The sequence below is a fragment of the Piliocolobus tephrosceles genome, chromosome 1 (genome assembly GCF_002776525.5).
Source record: "Piliocolobus tephrosceles isolate RC106 chromosome 1, ASM277652v3, whole genome shotgun sequence".
NCBI lineage: Eukaryota > Metazoa > Chordata > Mammalia > Primates > Cercopithecidae > Piliocolobus > Piliocolobus tephrosceles.
The window spans coordinates 42,975,086-42,994,644 of record NC_045434.1 but is presented as its reverse complement, the minus strand read 5'-3'; the positions used below and the strand labels follow the sequence as shown (position 1 = coordinate 42,994,644).

Sequence of the window (19,559 nt, the reverse complement as noted above, 5' to 3'; positions counted from 1 at the left end):
TTGCAGGAAATTTTTGAGAACTACAAAAAAGAAAAAGCAGAAAATGAAAAAATGCAAAATGAGCAGCTTGAGAAACTTCAAGAACAAGTTACAGATTTGCGATCACAAAATACCAAAATTTCTACCCAGCTAGATTTTGCTTCTAAACGGTAAGTTTTCTTTTGTTTCAAATTAATTAAGTCTAAATTGTATACTTTACAATTCAAATCATTTAAATTCAAGAGCTAATTTGCAATAGTGTTCCTTTTTTTGTGAACCGTCTTCTAGAATGAGAACCTCTGGTAGTTCATTTTTTTCATATTAATTGATTCTCTGGGCAGTGCTAAGGGTTTAGCTTGTTTAATAAGTTGAGGCCTGGTGTGGCGGCTCACGCCTGTAATCCCAGCACTTTGGGAGGCCGCAGAAGGGGGTTCATTTTTCTCAGGAATTCAAGACCAGCCTGGCCAATATGGTGAAACCCCGTCTCTACTAAAAATATAAAAATTAGCTGAGCAGCAGTGGTGCATGCTTGTAATCTCAGCTACTCAGGAGGCTGAGGCAGGACAATCACTTGAGCCCAGGAGGTGGAGGTTGTGGTGAGCCGAGATCGGGCCACTGCACTACAGTCTGGGCGAGAGAGTGAGAATCTGTCTCAAAAAAATAAAATAAAATAGAAATAAGTTGAAGTTCATGTGAGGAATGTTGGTAGTTTCCCTTCCTAAGACTGAAGGACCTGTTTCAGTAGGACTTAATTCTTTTATAAATGCACCAGACAATGAGAGAAATGGGAGCAAATTTTATTCCACCTTTTCTGTTCTAGGTAGAAGAGAAGCAAGTGCTATGTAGTTTTAGGAGAATTAATTTTCTTGGTCACATCCAAAGAAATAATACTAAATATTTCATGGTTATTTGTGGTTAGATTCATTGAATACTTGTTAGTTTAGTTTGTTAGGACAGCACTTTTTTTTTTAGTACATGATAAAACCATTTCTGTTTTATAGCAGACAGGATATATATATCTAATGGTTCAGCAACCCCAATTAAAGCCCTTCTTTTTTCTGTGTTGTTACCTCTGGCTAGCCATTATCTAAGCTGTCAAGCACATAAGAAAATAAAACTGAGGATTATAGAAGAAAAAGGGATTAGCAAACATCCATCACTAACCCTGTATAATATCTTAATTTGCATACTGCATTGTAGTGGGTGTCTGGTGTTATCAATACTGTATTGGCATTATTTTAAATATAATTGATGTTTTTTAAATAACATTAGAAAGTTATTTAGCATGAAATACTTTGTTTATTTAGAACTTGGACTACTACATTTGGAATTGGGAAAAAAGAATGAAGGTTTTACCTTATTACACAAGCCACTTTTTCATGAATCATAAAATTAACCCCTTTCCCATTTAGAAAAAAAAAGTGCAACTTGTTGCCAGTGCTCATTTAATTCTACGTAAGCATGTTGTTTGAGGTTAAGACAAATCTGACAGATTTTCAGTGTGAAAATAAAATATAAAAACTGTTCCTGGAGTTATTTCTAAAGAGAACTCAATGTAACATAAGTATATATGATGTTACATTAGGATTAGAGACAATATTCTCAGGGCAATTGGGAACATAGGTTAAGCTATTGTGAAATTTCTTCAAGGAATTAAGCTAGGATATCATTTCAGTTACTTATAGAATTACTTTTTTCATACCAGTTATGAAATGCTGCAAGATAACGTGGAAGGATATCGTCGAGAAATAACATCACTTCATGAGAGAAATCAGAAACTCACTGCCACGACTCAAAAGCAAGAACAGATTATCAATACGATGACTCAAGATTTGAGAGGAGCAAATGAGAAGCTAGCTGTCGCAGAAGTAAGTCCAATATCCCTTATCCGACTTGCATTATAAGTTGCATTTGACATTTGTTTAGTTTTTACTTTGAATTTTACTCACTGATAGGACTTAGGTATTTAAGAAGTTTATAGATTACGTCCAAGTAATTAATACATAGTCTGCAAATAGCCAATGTGCGTTAGTGGGGTGATTGTTTCTATTAAGATAGAAAAGGGAAAGGAATTTGTTTTTCTCCTGGACTAAGATTTACTCGCAAGTCTTGTATTTCAAAATAAATTTGTAGGTCAGTGTTTGGTTCTAACAAAGACAATTTTTTTTTTTTTTTTTTTGAGACAGAGTCTCCCTCTGTCACCCAGGCTGGAGTGCAGTGGTGCTATCTCAGCTCATTGCAAGCTCCATCTCCCAGGTTCACGCAATTCTCCTGCCTCAGCCTTCCGAGTAGCTGAGACTACAGGCGCCTGCTACCACACCCGGCTAATTTTTTGTATTTTTAGTAGACATGGGGTTTCACTGTGTTAGCCAAGATGGTCTCAATCTCCTGACCTCGTGATCCTCCCGCCTCGGCCTCCCAAAGTGCTGGGATTACAGGTGTGAGCCCCCGCGCCCGGCCAGAGGAATATGTTTTATTCATTCTTGCTCATCTGAAATAAAAGGCAATATAATAATTATGTTGTGTTGAATTTATATTTCTGAATTTTAACTAGACTATAAATGTCCATCTGAAATTAACAATATTTTTAACTACTTAGTTCAGTGATGATAAATTTTTTATATAGTCTTCTTTATTACTTAGTTATCTCTTCTGTCTTTGATCATTACTGTAAGCAAGGTATGGTTGTCCCCCATTTTACCTGTGTGAAACACTCAAGAGCTAATATATAATTTGCCTATTTTGGGACAGTCATGAGAGATGGGTTGGTTAGGACTTGAACCCATGTCTTATAATGCTCTTATAAGGCTGTATTCTTTGTTTTTATCTTGCTCCAACTCCATTGTGAGGAGTGGGCAGCAGCACTTTTTCAAACTGGTAGAGTGAATTTTATGGTTGATTATTTTTATGAATCATTGTGTGTAAATATGAGTACTTTGAGATTATTGGTTTTCAAAACACTCCCTGGTCCCCTTGAGACTCAGAGTGTACTCTGGGTTGAGGGGAGGGAGATGATTTAAATAGATGAATCATCACTTTTAAACAGGTACTTAGAAACCAGCTTGGATTCTAAAACTTACATAATTTAATAGTAGTCAGGTATGATTATAGCAGTCATGCAATTCTGCTTTCTTATTCTTGCATATCAAATTTTTCTTGCTGTTATTTTTTGAAGTCTGGATTGTTAGAACAAGGAACCATAAGTATTTGTAGTAGTCAAAAGATTTTTTCATTGATCATCCCCAGTAATTTTTGCTTCATATTTTAGCACATGAAAGTAAGTTTTGTATTTCCTTGTACAATGAGGAGGTATAGTCTCTAAGAGCATTAAAAAAAATGTAGTGATGTATGAATCATTTTATAATCTTAATACATTTTATACCATGTTTTTCAGCATTTTTTTATTTCATTTCTACTTATGTTAAGGTAAGAGCAGAAAATTTGAAGAAGGAAAAGGAAATGCTTAAATTATCTGAAGTTCGTCTTTCTCAGCAAAGGGAGTCTTTGTTAGCTGAACAAAGGGGGCAAAACTTATTGCTAACTAATCTGCAAACAATTCAGGTAACCAATAAAAAGACTGTATAGAAAAAATTTATAAAAGTTAAATTTAGATTATGTTTGTATCCTCTCAATTTCCTTAATTAGAAAATTTATCCATCACTTTTGTCATCCATTATAATCATTGAATTTTGGAGTTTATTAAGACATTTCAGCATTTTAAATAACATTTTGAAAGAAAATTGATTGAAACCATACATTGGTAAGTCCTGAGTTGTATTTACAGTGTCCTGTGCAGTTTTACTATTTATAAGATTTAATTCTTAGGTTTTTATTTTCTTTAAAACTTTGGGAAATCTGAATGATGATTGTAATGTGTTCCATCTCTTTCGTGTATAATAGATGTTTGAATATTGAAAAATACCAGAATACTTTCTTGATAAATTCTCTGGATTTTAGCTTCTTCATGTAGAAATGGGTTTGAATACTGTAATTCTTTCTTGCCTTTAATTTTTATTTTTTGTATTGCCTTTCTCTTAAGCATAACCAAAAATCTTTTCTTTACTTTAGGGAATACTGGAGCGATCTGAAACAGAAACTAAACAAAGACTTAGTAGCCAGATAGAAAAACTGGAACATGAGATCTCTCATCTAAAGAAGAAGTTGGAAAATGAGGTGGAACAAAGGCATACACTTACTAGAAATCTAGATGTGAGTCCATCAGAGTTCTGAATTTCTGTAGTGTGTTTATGTTCAGTAATTAATCTGGTGTGTGGACAGTCTGCCATCCAAGATGAAGCATGATTTTGAAAAACTTTCTTACTAAGTTTCTGGCCTGACTCTATACCCAGTAATTTTTAACTGGGTGCCATATATTGTGAGTTTTGTGTTGGGTGCTGACTATTTTTGTATTCCTTTAAATCTTCTTGAGCTTTATTCTGAGATGCAGTAAAGTTAATTTAAAATGGTTTGATTCTTTAGACTTTGCCTTTTATGATGTATTAGGTGGGCCTAGAACAGTGTGCATTCTGTAATTATTATTCCCCACTACTGAGGCCAAGACTTTGATGAGTGCTAGTGCCAGTGTCCAGTGTAATTGTGGGGATTTTTTTTTAGTCTGGCTGCTGGGAAGAGGCATTATTCTTGACTTTCTTTGAATAACAGATACTCTTCACTCTTAATTCCTTTGGACAATTCTTCTCGTGTCTGGGGTAGGTGCCTTATATATATGCAGCGATCACTACTCTGATGAATATTTAAGGAGGACCCTCTGTAGAGCTCCAGGGTACTCTGTGTGTGCACCCCTTCTGTCTTACATTCTGTCTTACAAATGTGAGCTGCTTTGGTCTCCCTGGACTCTCAGATCTGTGTTCTCAATTCAGAGAGTCTCCTGGCCTCTGCCTCGTTTCCTCTTCCCTGTGTCATAGCCTGGAAACTTTTAAATCAGTAAACCGAGGCAATATAAGGTTCACCTCTTTTGTTTTCCATCGCAGGGATCTCACTTGTTTCATGTGTTTTCTCTGGTTTTTTTGGCTGTTTCAGGTGTGACAGTAAATCTATTTTCTGTTACTCTATCTTGGCGGAGCTCCAAAGCTCTATAAAAAGATAGTTTGAACCTTTAGTTGCTTAGGAACCTAAAGAGAGTGTTACAAGGTTGATGTATTTTATAGGTTCAACTTTTAGATACAAAGAGACAGCTGGATACAGAGACAAATCTTCATCTTAACACAAAAGAACTATTTAAAAATGCTCAAAAAGAAATTGCTACATTGAAACAGCACCTCAGTAATATGGAAGTCCAACTTGCTTCTCAGTCTTCACAGAGAACTGGTAAAGGTAAATAAAATAAGTAGACCAATATAATTGTAAATAAGTATTTCTTAGTATTATAATATATCCTGTCAGTAATGAATGCTAGTAAAATGAAACAAAAAAACAAACAAAAAAAAACCAACTTTTTCTTTATATAGTGGTACTCAGTTTTGGGCCTGCAATAGTAAATTCGCTGTTTTAAAAGATTCAGAATAGTTTGGCTTGGCCTTTGATCAAGGTATGTTCCCAGTTTTCTAATCCTTGAAACTATTTATTGATACTTTAAAAATTATTCTTTCTGAAGAGAGTTATTTGATTTTTAACCCGGGCCCCTTGGAAATGAGGTTACATACCAGATCTACAATGATAAGTTTCTCTTAAAGAAAGAGTTGATTTGTGATCTCCTTTAAAGTAGTATTCCCAGTTTTTGCTTATTGGTAGCCTCAGGTAAAACATTCGTTTCATTAGATTTTGCTTCCCTTTTTAAATACGTCATTTCAAGTCCAAAGCCTTTGTGTCTCAACAATCTTTCTATATGGTTTTATTTCTTAATACAAGGGAAATAAATAACTAATAAGTGTATGCAGACTTTCTGATTTACAGTTTTTCAACCTATGGTGCAAAAGCAGTACATATTCAGTAGAAAATACTTCAGTACAGTATTTGTTCAGTAAATTACATGAGATACTCAACACCTCATTATAAAATAGGCTTTGTGTTAGAAGATTTTGACCAACTATAGGCTAATGTAAGTGTTCTGAGCACCTTTAAGGTAGTCTAGGCAAAGCTATAAGCTATAAGCTAAGCTATGGTGTTCAGTGAGTTAGGCATATTAAATGTGTTTTCAACTCAAGATAGTTTCAAATTATGATGAGTTTAAGGATGTGCCCCCACTGGGAGTACAGAAGCATCTCTCTGTATATGTGCATATATATAGACTCATAAATATGTGATCCATATAAATAATGGGTATGTAATTATCTAGGAGATAAGTATATACTTTCTTGTTGATATCATGTGATAAAACATTCCAACTTACAGTTTTCTGCCTATTTTATGTACTTCTGATAAAAATTGGGCTAAATTTTAGATTTAAGATTTAATGTTTTAGAGTAAATAATGTTTAATTATTGGGAGAATCCACCCCCAATATTTCAACATAGGTTCTATTTTCCATAAGTGTTGGCCAACTGAGAAATAAAGAGAGACAGTACAAAGAGAGGAATTTTACAGCTGGGCCGCCAGGGGTGACATCACATGTTGGTAGGACCATGATGCCCACCTGAGTCTCAGACCAGCAAGTTTATATTAAGGGTATCAAAAGGGGAGGGGGTGTAAGAACAGAGAGTAGGTACAAAGATCACATGCTTCAAAAAGGAAAAAGCAGAACCACTGATAAGGGTCTAACAAAGATCACATGCTTCTGAGGGAATAGGGCAAAGGGCAAAAGCAGAACCACTGATAAGGGTCTATGTTCAGCAGTGCACATATTGTCTTGATAAACATCTTAAACCAGAAAACAGGGTTCGATAGCAGAGAAGCGGTGTGACCACGAATTTACCAGGGCTGAGTTTTCGAAACCCTAGTAAACCTGAGGGTTCTGCAGGAGACCAGGGCTTATCTCAGTCCTTATCTGAACACGCAAGACAGACATTCTCAGAGCGGCCATTCGTAGACCTCCCCCGAGGGATGCATTCTTTTCCCAGGGTATTAATATTAATATTCCTTGCTAGGAAAAGAATTTAGCGATATATTTCCTACTTGCATGTCAGTTTATAGGCCCTCTGCAGGAAGAAAAATATGGCTCTTTTTGCCCAACCCCACAGGCAATCAGAACTTATGGTTGTCTTCCCTTGTACGGTAAAGATCGCTATTATTCTGTTCTTTTTCAAGGTGCACTGATTTCATATTGTTCAAACACACGTTTTACAGTCAGTTAACACAATTATCACAGTGGTCCTGAGGTGACATGCATCCTCAGTTTACGAAGATAACAGGATTAAGAGATTAAAGACAGACATAAGAAATCATAAAAGTATTATTTGAGAACTGATAAATGTCCATGTTAAGATGAAATCTTCACAATTTATGTTCCTCTACCGCAGCTCTAGCCGGTCCCTCCATTCGGGGTCCCTGACTTCCTGTAATATTTAATAAATTGAGAGTTCTGTCATTTCTTTGTATAACTACCTCAGTTTAGTGGAAATATTTGTTCTCTTTTGAATATTCTTTTCTTAATTTTTGTAACGGATTTCAAATATTAATATTTGAATTTTTTGTTTTTGAGGAAGTAACATAACAAAGTACCTGTTTTTATTTTGGTATTTGGCATAGATTGAAACATGCTTTCTAAATATATCTATATTTGAACCTTAATGCTAATTTCATAAGCTCTTTATAACAGTCATCTCGAATACTATTGGAAATACTAATTTTAACAGAGCTGTTGTATCTTTTAGGTCAGCCTAGCAACAAAGAAGATGTAGATGATCTTGTGAGTCAGCTAAGACAGACAGAAGAGCAGGTGAATGACTTAAAGGAGAGACTCAAAACAAGTACTAGCAATGTAGAACAATATCGAGCAATGGTTACTAGTTTAGAAGAATCCCTGAACAAGGAAAAACAGGTATGTTTAATTCTTAACTCAGAATTCAATCTGAACACATTTGTTAACTTTGTTTTTATTAATTAGAGGATTGCTTTGTAAAGCACTGGTATGAATTAGACCAGCGTCATTGCCTTTAACCTTATGAAAGTACTCGAGTCTCATAAGACAGATAAAACAAAAACACACAAAATTCATGAAGCAAGGAGGTTATCCTTGCTGTTGGAATGGTCCAGATCAAATGTTGGGAATGAGAAGTCGGGAATCTTGTTTGTTTTCTGGGTATGCATGCCTTCACGAGAGATGGCATTTGTGCAGATAAAGCCTTGAATGAAGGTATCTGTGTAGGCAAATAGAGCAGAAAAGTATTTTACATAATGGAAACCCTCAGCCATGGTAGAAAGCCTTCAGAAGACAGTTTGTAAAGTGAGTGGTGAAGGGATACAGTTTTAATGTAGTTGATAACCAAATGTGAAAGGTTTTAAATATGTTAAATTATATTCTGTAGGTTTATTAAGAGCCATTGATTTTTTTTTTAACATGTCATAATCAGATTTTTTTTTTTTTTTGGTTAGAAAATTCATGTGGTAGATTGGAAGATACAGTGTTCATTTTGAAGGCTGTAGCAGTAGTCCAGGGCTGCAATTTTAAAAGATCCTTTTGTAGTTGACATCACTGTAAAGACATCACAATGTGTGAGGAAAATACCTTTCGATTGTAGAATAGATGGATTTGGCAAGTGGATGTGAGGATTGAGGGAGAAATGAGAGATTGGAAATTTCATTTCAAAAGAGAAAAATGGCCAGTAGCCAAGTTGAAAGGTAAATGCTTGTAGATTTATATGGTGTTTTTGCTTGTTGTTGAATCTTCTAATCACCTTTAATGGATGCTTTTTCTAATATAAAACAAACATTAATTTTCTTATCAAATTAGTTTTGGTTGGGAGAAAGTAATTATATGATTTTAAATGTGTGTAATTTTTTTAAATGTGTGTAATTTTTATATCCTACTGTTTGTAATGTGGTAAAGGTGACAGAAGAAGTGCGTAAGAATATTGAAGTTCGTTTAAAAGAGTCAGCTGAGTTTCAGACACAGTTGGAAAAGAAGTTGATGGAAGTAGAGAAGGAAAAACAAGAACTTCAGGATGATAAGAGAAGAGCCATAGAGAGCATGGAACAACAGGTAAATAGGTTAATGATATTGTTGTTTTTTTTTTTTTTTTTTTTTTTTTACTTGTAAGGATTTGAATTCTTTTAACTAGGTCATTAGTTGCCATTTAGTTCATCTCAACAGAAATTTATTAAAAATGTAGGCAAAATTATGTTTTACTCTTTTCTGTACCTCTATATACATTTCCCATTGAAATGTTTAGACTACTTTACAGAAATAGGTATCAGTGGTTCTTTTTAAAAGCCCCTACCTGAGACGACTTTTGCAAATGTTAGGGAATGGATAGAGTTGCAAAACTGTTTATATCAGGGTGTGAGCATTTTAAATTTAGCAGCAGTTTTTTGGTCTAATTGGATCTTGAAAAATGAGCCTTCAATATAGTAACACTACAATACAGTATTTTCCAAGTAAGTTTGCAATTAATTTTGGTTTTAATCTTGTTCTTTCTACTTAGTTATCTGAATTGAAAAAAACACTTTCTAGTGTTCAGAATGAAGTACAAGAAGCTCTTCAGAGAGCAAGCACAGCTTTAAGTAATGAGCAGCAAGCCAGACGTGACTGTCAGGAACAAGTAAGTGGTGCTCTTATAGCCAGTTAATTGAGAAATGAGCTTTGATCCTAGAGAATGATTCTTAAAGTATATTTATGCATTATGAGAACTGGTGGACCTTGCAAAACTTCAGGATTATTTCCACTTTTGTGGAACTTAGGACAAATTGAAAAGTATAGATGAAGGCTAAAAATAAATACATAGTGCAATTTTCGTTAACAAAGCAATCTTGACAATGGGAAAACAAAAACAGGAGTAGGAGACTAAAATTTGTACTTGGCTCTCATTTGCAAAAATTATTTTACTATTGTCCTTCACTAGATCCGGTTATAAAATTATAGATACAATTGATTAGAGACAACCTTTCCTTAACAAAACAAGAACCTCTTCATAACATTGTTAATGCATTACTAAGTTTGCACATCTATCTATATACTGCTTTTTATAAAATGTTAAAAAAAAGTCTCATTAGTTTGAGTGTATGTATGTATGTGCACACGTGTTGAAGCTTTTTATAATTTTTTTATGAACGAGAAATGATAAAACAATTCAGGAGTCGGAGTTACTAAAATGATAGGATGGGATAGGAATACATTTGAAGATATTGGTAATGTTCTTATTTTAAGTTGGGTGTCATGTTAATAGCTATTCGTTTGGTTACTATTCTTTATTGCCTATATATATGTAACATGTATATCACTATTTTAAAATGTAATACAGGGAAATGCTTCAAAGTAAATTTCATTAAAATCAGTGGATCTATAATTTAGTATTTATATAGCTGAGTTATGTTTAGTTTCTTATATCAGAAAGTTTGTCCAAATTGCTACCATCTTCTAAGTTTCATTTCTGACAGTTTTATTATATTTCATTAAGTAGCTAAAGCATTAACTTTTAATTTCTTATTTTGATACATTTAGATTGTCTTTACTTTTATTATTTAAAAAGTTCAATGTGTATCTTTTCCAAAAGTGCTAGCTAGCTTTATGGATTTTTAATCTTTGGTATCAATTGGGGAATAATTTCTTATAGGCTAAAATAGCTGTGGAAGCTCAGAATAAGTATGAGAGAGAATTGATGCTGCATGCTGCTGATGTTGAAGCTCTACAAGCTGCAAAGGAGCAGGTTTCAAAAATGGCATCAGTCCGTCAGCATTTGGAAGAAACAACACAGAAAGCAGAATCACAGTTGTTGGAGTGTAAAGCATCTTGGGAGGAGAGAGAGAGAATGTTAAAGGTATAATTGTAAATCTGAATAGAATGTTCAGTTGAATTCAAAGAATTTTTATTTATTTTTTCTTTTTTTTTTTTTTTTGAGATGGAGTCTCGCTCTGTCACCCATGCTGGAGTGCGATGGCATGATATTGGCTCACTGCAATCTCTGCCTCCCGGGTCAAGCAATTCTCCTGCCTCAGCCTCCCAAGTAGCTGGGATTACAGGCGTTAGCCACCATGCGTGGTGGCCAAGTTGTTTTTTAAAATGTATATTGGAAAATCTGCTATTCTGATAGACTCTTGGCTTGCAGGATGAAGTTTCCAAATGTGTATGTCGCTGTGAAGATCTGGAGAAACAAAACAGATTACTTCATGATCAGATCGAAAAATTAAGTGACAAGGTTGTTGCCTCTGTGAAGGAAGGTGTACAAGGACCACTGAATGTGTCTCTCAGTGAAGAAGGAAAATCTCAAGAACAAATTTTGGAAATTCTCAGGTAAATCATGTTCTTACTGCGTCATTTCTGTGGTATAACAACTGTGAAATAAAACTACAAATGCATAAATTAAAGAGATTATACATAATTTTGATATGAAGTTCATTCTTCTATTTATCAAAAAACTCATAACTTTTAACATTTACACATACTAGTAAGTGACTAATAAGTTAAATCTGATAGTAGGAACTAGAGCAGATTTCTCTTGAAAAAATAAATGCCTTTCAGATCATTTTAGAGATGAACATTCTAAAGCCAGTGTCTATAAAAGAAAATAGGAATGCATTTCCCATTATTGTTTATTATTAATAAAAAAACATGTGAAATAGTTATTAAAGTCAATGATTTTTGTCATCTTACCAAATTACCCAAGTTTTGAAATGTTGGCTTTTTAAAATTCACATAAAATTTTAATATCTCTATTTTTGTAGATTTATACGACGAGAAAAAGAAATTGCTGAAACTAGGTTTGAGGTGGCTCAGGTTGAGAGTCTGCGTTATCGACAAAGGGTTGAACTTTTAGAAAGAGAGCTGCAGGAACTGCAAGATAGTCTAAATGCTGAAAGGGAGAAAGTCCAGGTAGGTATAGTAAGCTTTAAGAAAGCACTTGTTAAATCAAAAGAGAAGCACTCATTTGTATCTCTACTATTTAGCATAACGTAAAATTTAACTTGAAGTAACCATTCTTCTAAACTTAAAAATTCATTAAGCTTTTGTTAAACACTAATACAGTATAGTGCTTAAAAATAAAGGCTCTGTAACCACACTGCCTGATTTCAGATTCTAGCTTCATACCATTAGCTGTGGCATTGAGTACATTGTTTAACTTCCCTGCCCTTAGTTTCTTCATCTGTAATATTTGGATAATAATGAGGATTAATTGAGTTTATGCACATGAAGCATTTAAAAGCATGTCTGGTATGTAGTGGGTGCTTAATAAATTCCAACTTCTTAATTTATTATAGTTATGGTTTATACATGTGGATAGTCATTCTAGGATAAAGTGATTTAAACTGCTACAGAATATCTTTCTCACCCAAGGAGCAAAAAGTAGTAAAAACTAACAACCAAAGGAAAAGAAGCTGTGGTAGTGAAATGGGTGGTAATAACACAAGCTTGACTCCTTACACCACACTACCACCCAAAGCTTATTGCTGAGTTACTTCATTCTTAGGAGCTACAGTAATATACCCCCACATCTAGAAGGAAGGAAATTAAGATCTTAAAACATTCACCTCTTTTAACTGATAAGTAGTCAAAATGACTGTTAAGAAACCATTGAACAGGGAAAAGTAAATAATGAAGTTTATAGGATTTATGTGTTCAGCAGAAGCTAAAGTTTCCAGAATTATATCCTGTTTAATTCAAATGTATCTCACCATGGAAATAATAGAGCCTCCAGTTAATGGAGTTAATACTTGGAGGAAAAGGGACAGAATCAGAGTCTGTAATAAAGATTGCATATTGTTTCAGTCTTTTCTGCTTCCTTTTTTTTTCCTTTGGGCTATAGAAAGTAAATACTAGAAAATGCCTGCCCACGAACAAGTTCACAGGGGGAAACCAACTCTTAAATACAGGAAGAAGAGAGTCAATAAGTAACATAGATTATATAAAAAGTAATATAATGAGCTGGGCGTGGTGGCTCACGCCTGTAACCCTGCACTTTGGGAGGCCAAGGCAGGTGGGTCATGAGGTCAGGAGATCGAGACCATCCTGGCTAACACGGTGAAACCCCATGTCTACTAAAATATAAAAAAAATTAGCCGGGCATGGCGGCAGGCTCCTGTAGTCTCAGCTACTCAGGAGGCTGAGGCAGGAGAATGGCATGAACCTGGGAGGTGGAGCTTGCAGTGAGCCAAGATCATGCCACTGGACTCCAGCCTGGGCGACAGAACGAGACTCCATCTCAAAAACTAATAAAACAATAATAATAATAATAATAATAATATAATGTCTGTCTAAGCTTGAACAGTATAGCATGGCAACCATGAAATATGCTATAGCTTTAAAAATAGTGGAGGAAGAAGGTAGTATACCAAATGCAAAAGATGGATAATTATACCCTATGAGAAGGAAAACTTCTTCACAGATAATTCAGTAAAATTTCTCATAACCAAAACGATGAAACAAAGGATCAAAATAAAGAGATTTCTGAACAAGAGGGAATAAACTGACATTAAAATAACATTTTAGAACTAATAACTGAATTTAGTGCAGCAAGGAAGAAAAAGATAAAGAAAAAAATAGAGATTTAGATTGATATTTTTACCTCATGTTAATACTTTGTTGGTGGGATTTGTAGCATCTTTTCACTTTTATCTTTGTAATTATTGTATTTGTTTAAACTGTGCAGTTAGCATGCCTCACAGAAAAGTAAACATGAACTTTCAAAAGTTTTAGTTCTAAAAGTTGAAACTTAAATCCTCTTTACTTTGTTGTAGGGAGGATTTGAGCTCATAGGAAGGTAGACTTTCAACTATTGTTAGATGTTGGTATGTATATTTATTTGAAATGTTTAGGTAACTGCAAAAACAATGGCTCAGCATGAAGAACTGATGAAGAAAACTGAAACAATGAATGTAGTTATGGAGACCAATAAAATGTTAAGAGAAGAAAAGGAGAGACTAGAACAGGATCTACAGCAAATGCAAGCAAAGGTTTGTTGCTTGGTTATCAAGAGTGGAAGCATGTTATTTTTAATAATAAATGAATTTTTACATTTGTTGTTAAATATTGGCATGACTTTCAGGTAAGGAAACTGGAGTTAGATATTTTACCCTTACAAGAAGCAAATGCTGAGCTGAGTGAGAAAAGCGGTATGTTGCAGGCAGAGAAGAAGCTGTTAGAAGAGGATGTCAAACGTTGGAAAGCACGTAACCAGGTAAATGCAGTTAAAACTCTTCCAAAACATAGAAACGTGTTTTTAATAATAGGGGAAACTTAGGGGGATAAAAATATTTGAAGAACTAGTGAAAATTGTCTTTATTAGTGAAAGTCTATTATGTTATTAATACATGTAAATATTTGACATGTTAAACAGAACCCAATTTATTAAAAATTTTTGTTACATTATATACATTTCTAAAAAGCAGTTACTTTATTTTCCATAATTTAAAAGTTTTAGGCTTTCATTTTATCTCTAAAATATTTTTATACATGAAAATAGAAATCTGAGGCCAGACATAGTGGCTCATGCCTGTAATCCCAGCACTTTGGGAGGCCAAGATGGGAGGATTGCTTGAGCCCAGAAGTTTGAGACCAGCCTGGGCAATGTAGTGAGACTCCATCTCTACAAAAAATTAAAAATTAGCTGAGCATGGTGGTGCATGCCTGTAGTCCCATCTTCTTGGGAGGCTGAGGCCAGAGGATTACTTGAGCCTAGGAGGTCGAAGCTACAGTGAGTTGTGATCATGCCACTGCATGCTAGCCTCGGTGAGAGAGGGAGAAGCTCTCTCAAAAAAAAGCAAACTAGGAATCTGTATACTTTATTGAATTTATTGAAGCACTTTAAAAAGACTTGTTCACTGGAACGTTTTTAGGGAGATGAAACCATGTAACATACTGTGGTTAGAAACTCAGCTCTTTACTCAAACAAAAGGTTAGAAATCTGCCTTGCATGTATTAGGTATATGACTTGGGAGAGTTTCTTAACCTCTTGGAGCTTTAGTTTTCCTCATTTGTAAAATGAGGGAAACTCTTACCACCTTTCGTGTGATAAAAAATGTAATACACGTAAAGCATGTTACCTGGCATCTACAGGTTTGTGTGTTTAACTTGTAATGCATTGTCTATATTTCTTTTTCTTTTAAATGTCACTTGAATGAAATTAGATACTTAATATTGAAAGTTTTGATTCTTTGGATCCCTTTATTTGGATTCTAACTAATCTGAAATGTTTATTCACAAATATGAAAATATAATGAGCAGTTAATGATATTTGATTTTTTTTCCTCTTCCATTTTGGCTAGACTTCTTAGCCAAACCAAAGCTAAGTTTGATCTTAGTATCTTGTAGTTCCATGCTTGATTACTTTACATGCAAGACACCTAGTGTAAACATAATCAGATGTTCTTCAATTTTATTATAGCACATTTGTTTCATAAAACCTAAAAAAATCAAGTAAGCATTTTTGTTATTCTAGCATCTAGTAAGTCAACAGAAAGATCCAGATACAGAAGAATATCGGAAGCTCCTTTCTGAAAAGGAAGTTCATACTAAGCGTATTCAACAGTTGACAGAAGAAATTGGTAGACTTAAAGCTGAAATTGCAAGGTATATTGAAAGAAGCCTTAAATCGTATATAATATATAAAATCTTAAAGAAGTTAATTTTACTTATTTACATGACTCCCCAAGTGCCTGCCTCGTGGTTTTAGAAAGAATGGAAAGTGCTAGAGCACCCATATCTGACTTGCGTCTACTTTGTAGAGTCAAGCAGTGATTTAATATTATGCTCTCATATATAAAGTATGTATGAGAGTATCCTCATTATAGATAATTATTTATCTATATTTTATTTTATTTTATTTTATTTTTTTTTTTGAGACGGAGTCTCTCTCTGTCGCCCGGGCTGGAGTGCAGTGGCGGGATCTCAGCTCACTGCAAGCTCCGCCTCCTGGGTTTCCGCCATTTTCCTGCCTCAGCCTCCCTAGTAGCTGGGACTACAGGCGCCCACCACCTCGCCCGGCTAGTTTTTTGTATTTTTTAGTAGAGACGGGATTTCACCCTGTTAGCCAGGATGGTCTCGATCTCCTGACCTCGTGATCTGCCCATCTCGGCCTCCCAAAGTGCTGGGATTACAGGCTTGAGCCACCACACCCGGCTATATTTTATTTTTTAAAGAGCTACTCAGTATAAGTCTAAAGCTAAATTTATAGCTATCAAAGACTTTTACAAGTAGTTTTTGTTGTTGTTGTTGTTGTTGCTGTTGTTTTGGTTAGCTTATATTTGTGACTCTGTAAGGAAAGAGTGGGTTTTATCGTTTTGGCTTTTTTGTTCCTTTTTGTGGAGAACAGTGTTTCCCTCTGTTGCCCAGGCAGGTCTCAAACTCCTGGGCTCAAGCTGTCCTCCCACTTCTGCCTCCCTAAGAGCTGGGATTACAGGCATGAGCCATCATGCCTGGCCAAGGGAAGTTTTTAAGTCTTAATTTTTTCTTACATGAACTAATAGCAAAGTGTTGCCCCTTTAAAATTAAGAAATTAAATGTTAATGTTTCCGGTTTACCTTTTTTTAAACTGTAGTGTAATTTGTCCATATCATGGCCCCATTTATATATTGCTTTACAACTTACAAATTTTTGTGTTTTTTATACATACATATGTATATATATTTTCTTTATAGCAATAGTCTAGCATATTAAGTAGAAGAGTTATATTTTAATCTTAAAAATGAAGAACCTAAGATTCAAAAAGATTGACTACCTAATTCAGGCCATCTGATTTCAAGGTCAATTCAAAATTAACCTGTACTCTTAATTCAGGCCATCTGATTTCAAGTTCAGTCCAGGATATAGTACAGGCATTGGCAAACTATAGCCCACAGACCAAATGTGACCCATGATTTGGTTTTGCACAGCCTATAAGCTAAGACTGATTTTTATATTTTTAAAGCATTGTTGAAGAAAAATGCAGCAAAGACTTTGTGGCTTGCAAAGTATAGCATATTCTAATATCCAGCCCTTTACAGAAAATATTTGACAATACTCAATGCAGTAGAAAGAGGGTGGGCTTTGCTCTCAAGCAAGTCTGAATTAAAATCTGGGTACCATCACTTGATTTTAGTTTGTGAAATTGCGCATGTTACTTGACCACTGATAACTCCGTTTTTCTCATCTCTAAAATGCACATGTAAACCTATGTAATAAGATCTTGCCGAAGGGCTGTGAATTTGTAAGGTCTTACCTTTGAAGTATGCAGGTATTTTTTAGGATCTTCAAAAAAAAAAAATTTTATTAAAGCAATATAATGTAAAGTTACATTGAACTTCAAAATTTGAAAAACATCTCATATATTTAATCTTTATTTTTTCCTCCATTTTTTAAAGATCAAATGCATCTTTGACTAACAACCAGAACTTAATTCAGAGTCTGAAGGAAGATCTAAATAAAGTAAGAACTGAAAAGGAAACCATCCAGAAGGACTTAGATGCCAAAATAATTGATATCCAAGAAAAAGTCAAAACTATTACTCAAGTAAAGAAAATTGGACGTAGGTACAAGACTCAATATGAAGAACTTAAAGCACAACAGGATAAGGTATTTTGAAGAAGCTTTTCTTACAAAACAAAATTAGGATGAATATTACAAAATCTTATTTCTTTGTAATTTTGAATATTACTAGCTTTTAGATACTGAACTTGTGTAACCATATATGATATCTTTATTTAAGATTAGTTATTTAATATGCTGAAAATGCATTATAAACTCACAAATTTTGGTAAATACTAGATATTTTGGTTCAGTTTTCACCTTTCAAGTACTCTCCATTTTCAAAGCTATGTTCTTATAAGTCATTGGTAATTACAATTGGATATTAAAAAATGATGACTAATCAGGTTTTGTATAGTTTTAAATAAATTATTTATGTTAACCACCTATCAAAAAAGTTGAGAAATCTTTATTATATTTATGTTTGGAATCTAAATGTTTTTAATTCCTGAAGGTAAGGAATTTGTATATTGAGAATTACGTATTTATTACATGTTGGATTAGAAAATAAAGAAAAAAATTCGCAATTACTACCCCTTTGTTTTAGCCACTATTAGTACATTAGTATCCCTTTTCATACATGTAAGCAATGTGTTTTTTCAAAGAAATAATATTATATGCTTATATTCTTTTGTAGTCTGCTTTTTTCATTTGATTCATTATTATGAAAATGCAGTTCAGTGTTGAAAATTCAACTATAATGCATCATTTTGATTAGCTGTTTAGTATTCAGTTATGTGGGAAATCACAACTAGTTGCCCATTTTTGGAGATTACAGTTGTTTCATAGAAAATTCTGTTTTGAATACCTTCAAGGATAAAGTTTCTTTGCAAAGCTGTGATTATTTTCTTAGACAAACTTGCAGAAATGGAATTACTAAACATAAATATGTAAGTGTATTATTACTGTTTGTTGTCTTAGGTTATGGAGACATCGGCTCAGTCCTCTGGAGACCATCAGGAACAGCATGTTTTAGTCCAGGAAATGCAGGAACTCAAAGAAACACTCAACCAAGCTGAAACAAAATCAAAATCACTTGAGAGTCAAGTAGAGAATCTGCAGAAGGTATGAGTGTGAGAACAGTCTGTTCCTAATTCTTTCCTGTTATACACCTAAAGAAATACGTGCTAACTACTGACACTTTCTCTTACTGTGTGGGAATGGATACATTTTATTCTTTTTACTTGGAGTGTCTCATGTATATAAGTAGTACCCAGTCATCTTCAGGTGTGCATTTAGTTGGTCTGACCACCATTTTTATACTTCTATTTAATCTTTTAAAGAGCAAATTAATAAGTTATACTTTAAGTTGCTACCACATACTGTTTGTATTGAAATGATTGAATTCCATGGTGGATACTTTGTTTTCCTTTAAAGACATTATCTGATAAAGAGACAGAAGCAAGAAATCTCCAGGAACAGACTGTGCAACTTCAGTCTGAACTTTCACGACTTCGTCAGGATCTTCAAGATAGAACCACACAGGAGGAGCAGCTCCGACAACAGATAACTGAAAAGGAAGAAAAAACCAGAAAGGCTATTGTAGCAGCAAAATCAAAAATTGCACACTTAGCTGGTAAAATACCTGTTTAAAGTTTGAACTTGGTAGTGAAAGTTGGTTGTGTGTTGCAGGCTTAAAATTAAATGGAATAGAAATAAAAGGTATCTACTATGAAGGGTGTGTTTGTGTCTGTGTGTATGTGTGCGTGCTTTAAATATTAGGAATAATTAGTTGGACACAAAGAGCAACCCTAATTTTCAAGTGATGAGGATGTCCTTGATATGATGAAATTTTTCTCAATTGTTGGCTGGCCATAGATAATGGAGTACTGCTATCCTTCTGCTTTCATGAATAACAATTTTATCTTGTGACAGAGATCCTTTGAGCCCAGACCATGCTGCCTACACACCTTATGTAGACTGCATAAAGATCTTAACCAATCCAGGGATTTTTTTGTGCCTCATTTGGTAGAGGGCCCCTCTAGCTCTTCGGGGAGAGTATCATGTCAAATTTATGAAGAACCTAGTTCTT

At 34.3% G+C, this 19,559-nt stretch overlaps 1 protein-coding gene across 1 annotated transcript in view; it reads left to right on the top strand.

The window, feature by feature from the left end:
• TPR (translocated promoter region, nuclear basket protein) overlaps positions 1 to 19,559 on the top strand; it is a 64,623-nt gene that overhangs the window by 21,698 nt on the left and 23,366 nt on the right. Inside the window, exons 18-34 of the mRNA XM_023203424.2 lie at positions 1 to 149; positions 1,685 to 1,847; positions 3,406 to 3,540; positions 4,048 to 4,188; positions 5,148 to 5,313; positions 7,749 to 7,915; positions 8,924 to 9,076; positions 9,519 to 9,635; positions 10,647 to 10,850; positions 11,139 to 11,323; positions 11,755 to 11,902; positions 13,843 to 13,980; positions 14,073 to 14,204; positions 15,465 to 15,595; positions 17,365 to 17,575; positions 18,449 to 18,592; positions 18,905 to 19,103. Of these exons, the coding sequence (XP_023059192.1) occupies positions 1 to 149; positions 1,685 to 1,847; positions 3,406 to 3,540; positions 4,048 to 4,188; positions 5,148 to 5,313; positions 7,749 to 7,915; positions 8,924 to 9,076; positions 9,519 to 9,635; positions 10,647 to 10,850; positions 11,139 to 11,323; positions 11,755 to 11,902; positions 13,843 to 13,980; positions 14,073 to 14,204; positions 15,465 to 15,595; positions 17,365 to 17,575; positions 18,449 to 18,592; positions 18,905 to 19,103 (2,683 nt within the window). The remainder of the gene's footprint in view (positions 150 to 1,684; positions 1,848 to 3,405; positions 3,541 to 4,047; positions 4,189 to 5,147; positions 5,314 to 7,748; positions 7,916 to 8,923; positions 9,077 to 9,518; positions 9,636 to 10,646; positions 10,851 to 11,138; positions 11,324 to 11,754; positions 11,903 to 13,842; positions 13,981 to 14,072; positions 14,205 to 15,464; positions 15,596 to 17,364; positions 17,576 to 18,448; positions 18,593 to 18,904; positions 19,104 to 19,559) is intronic.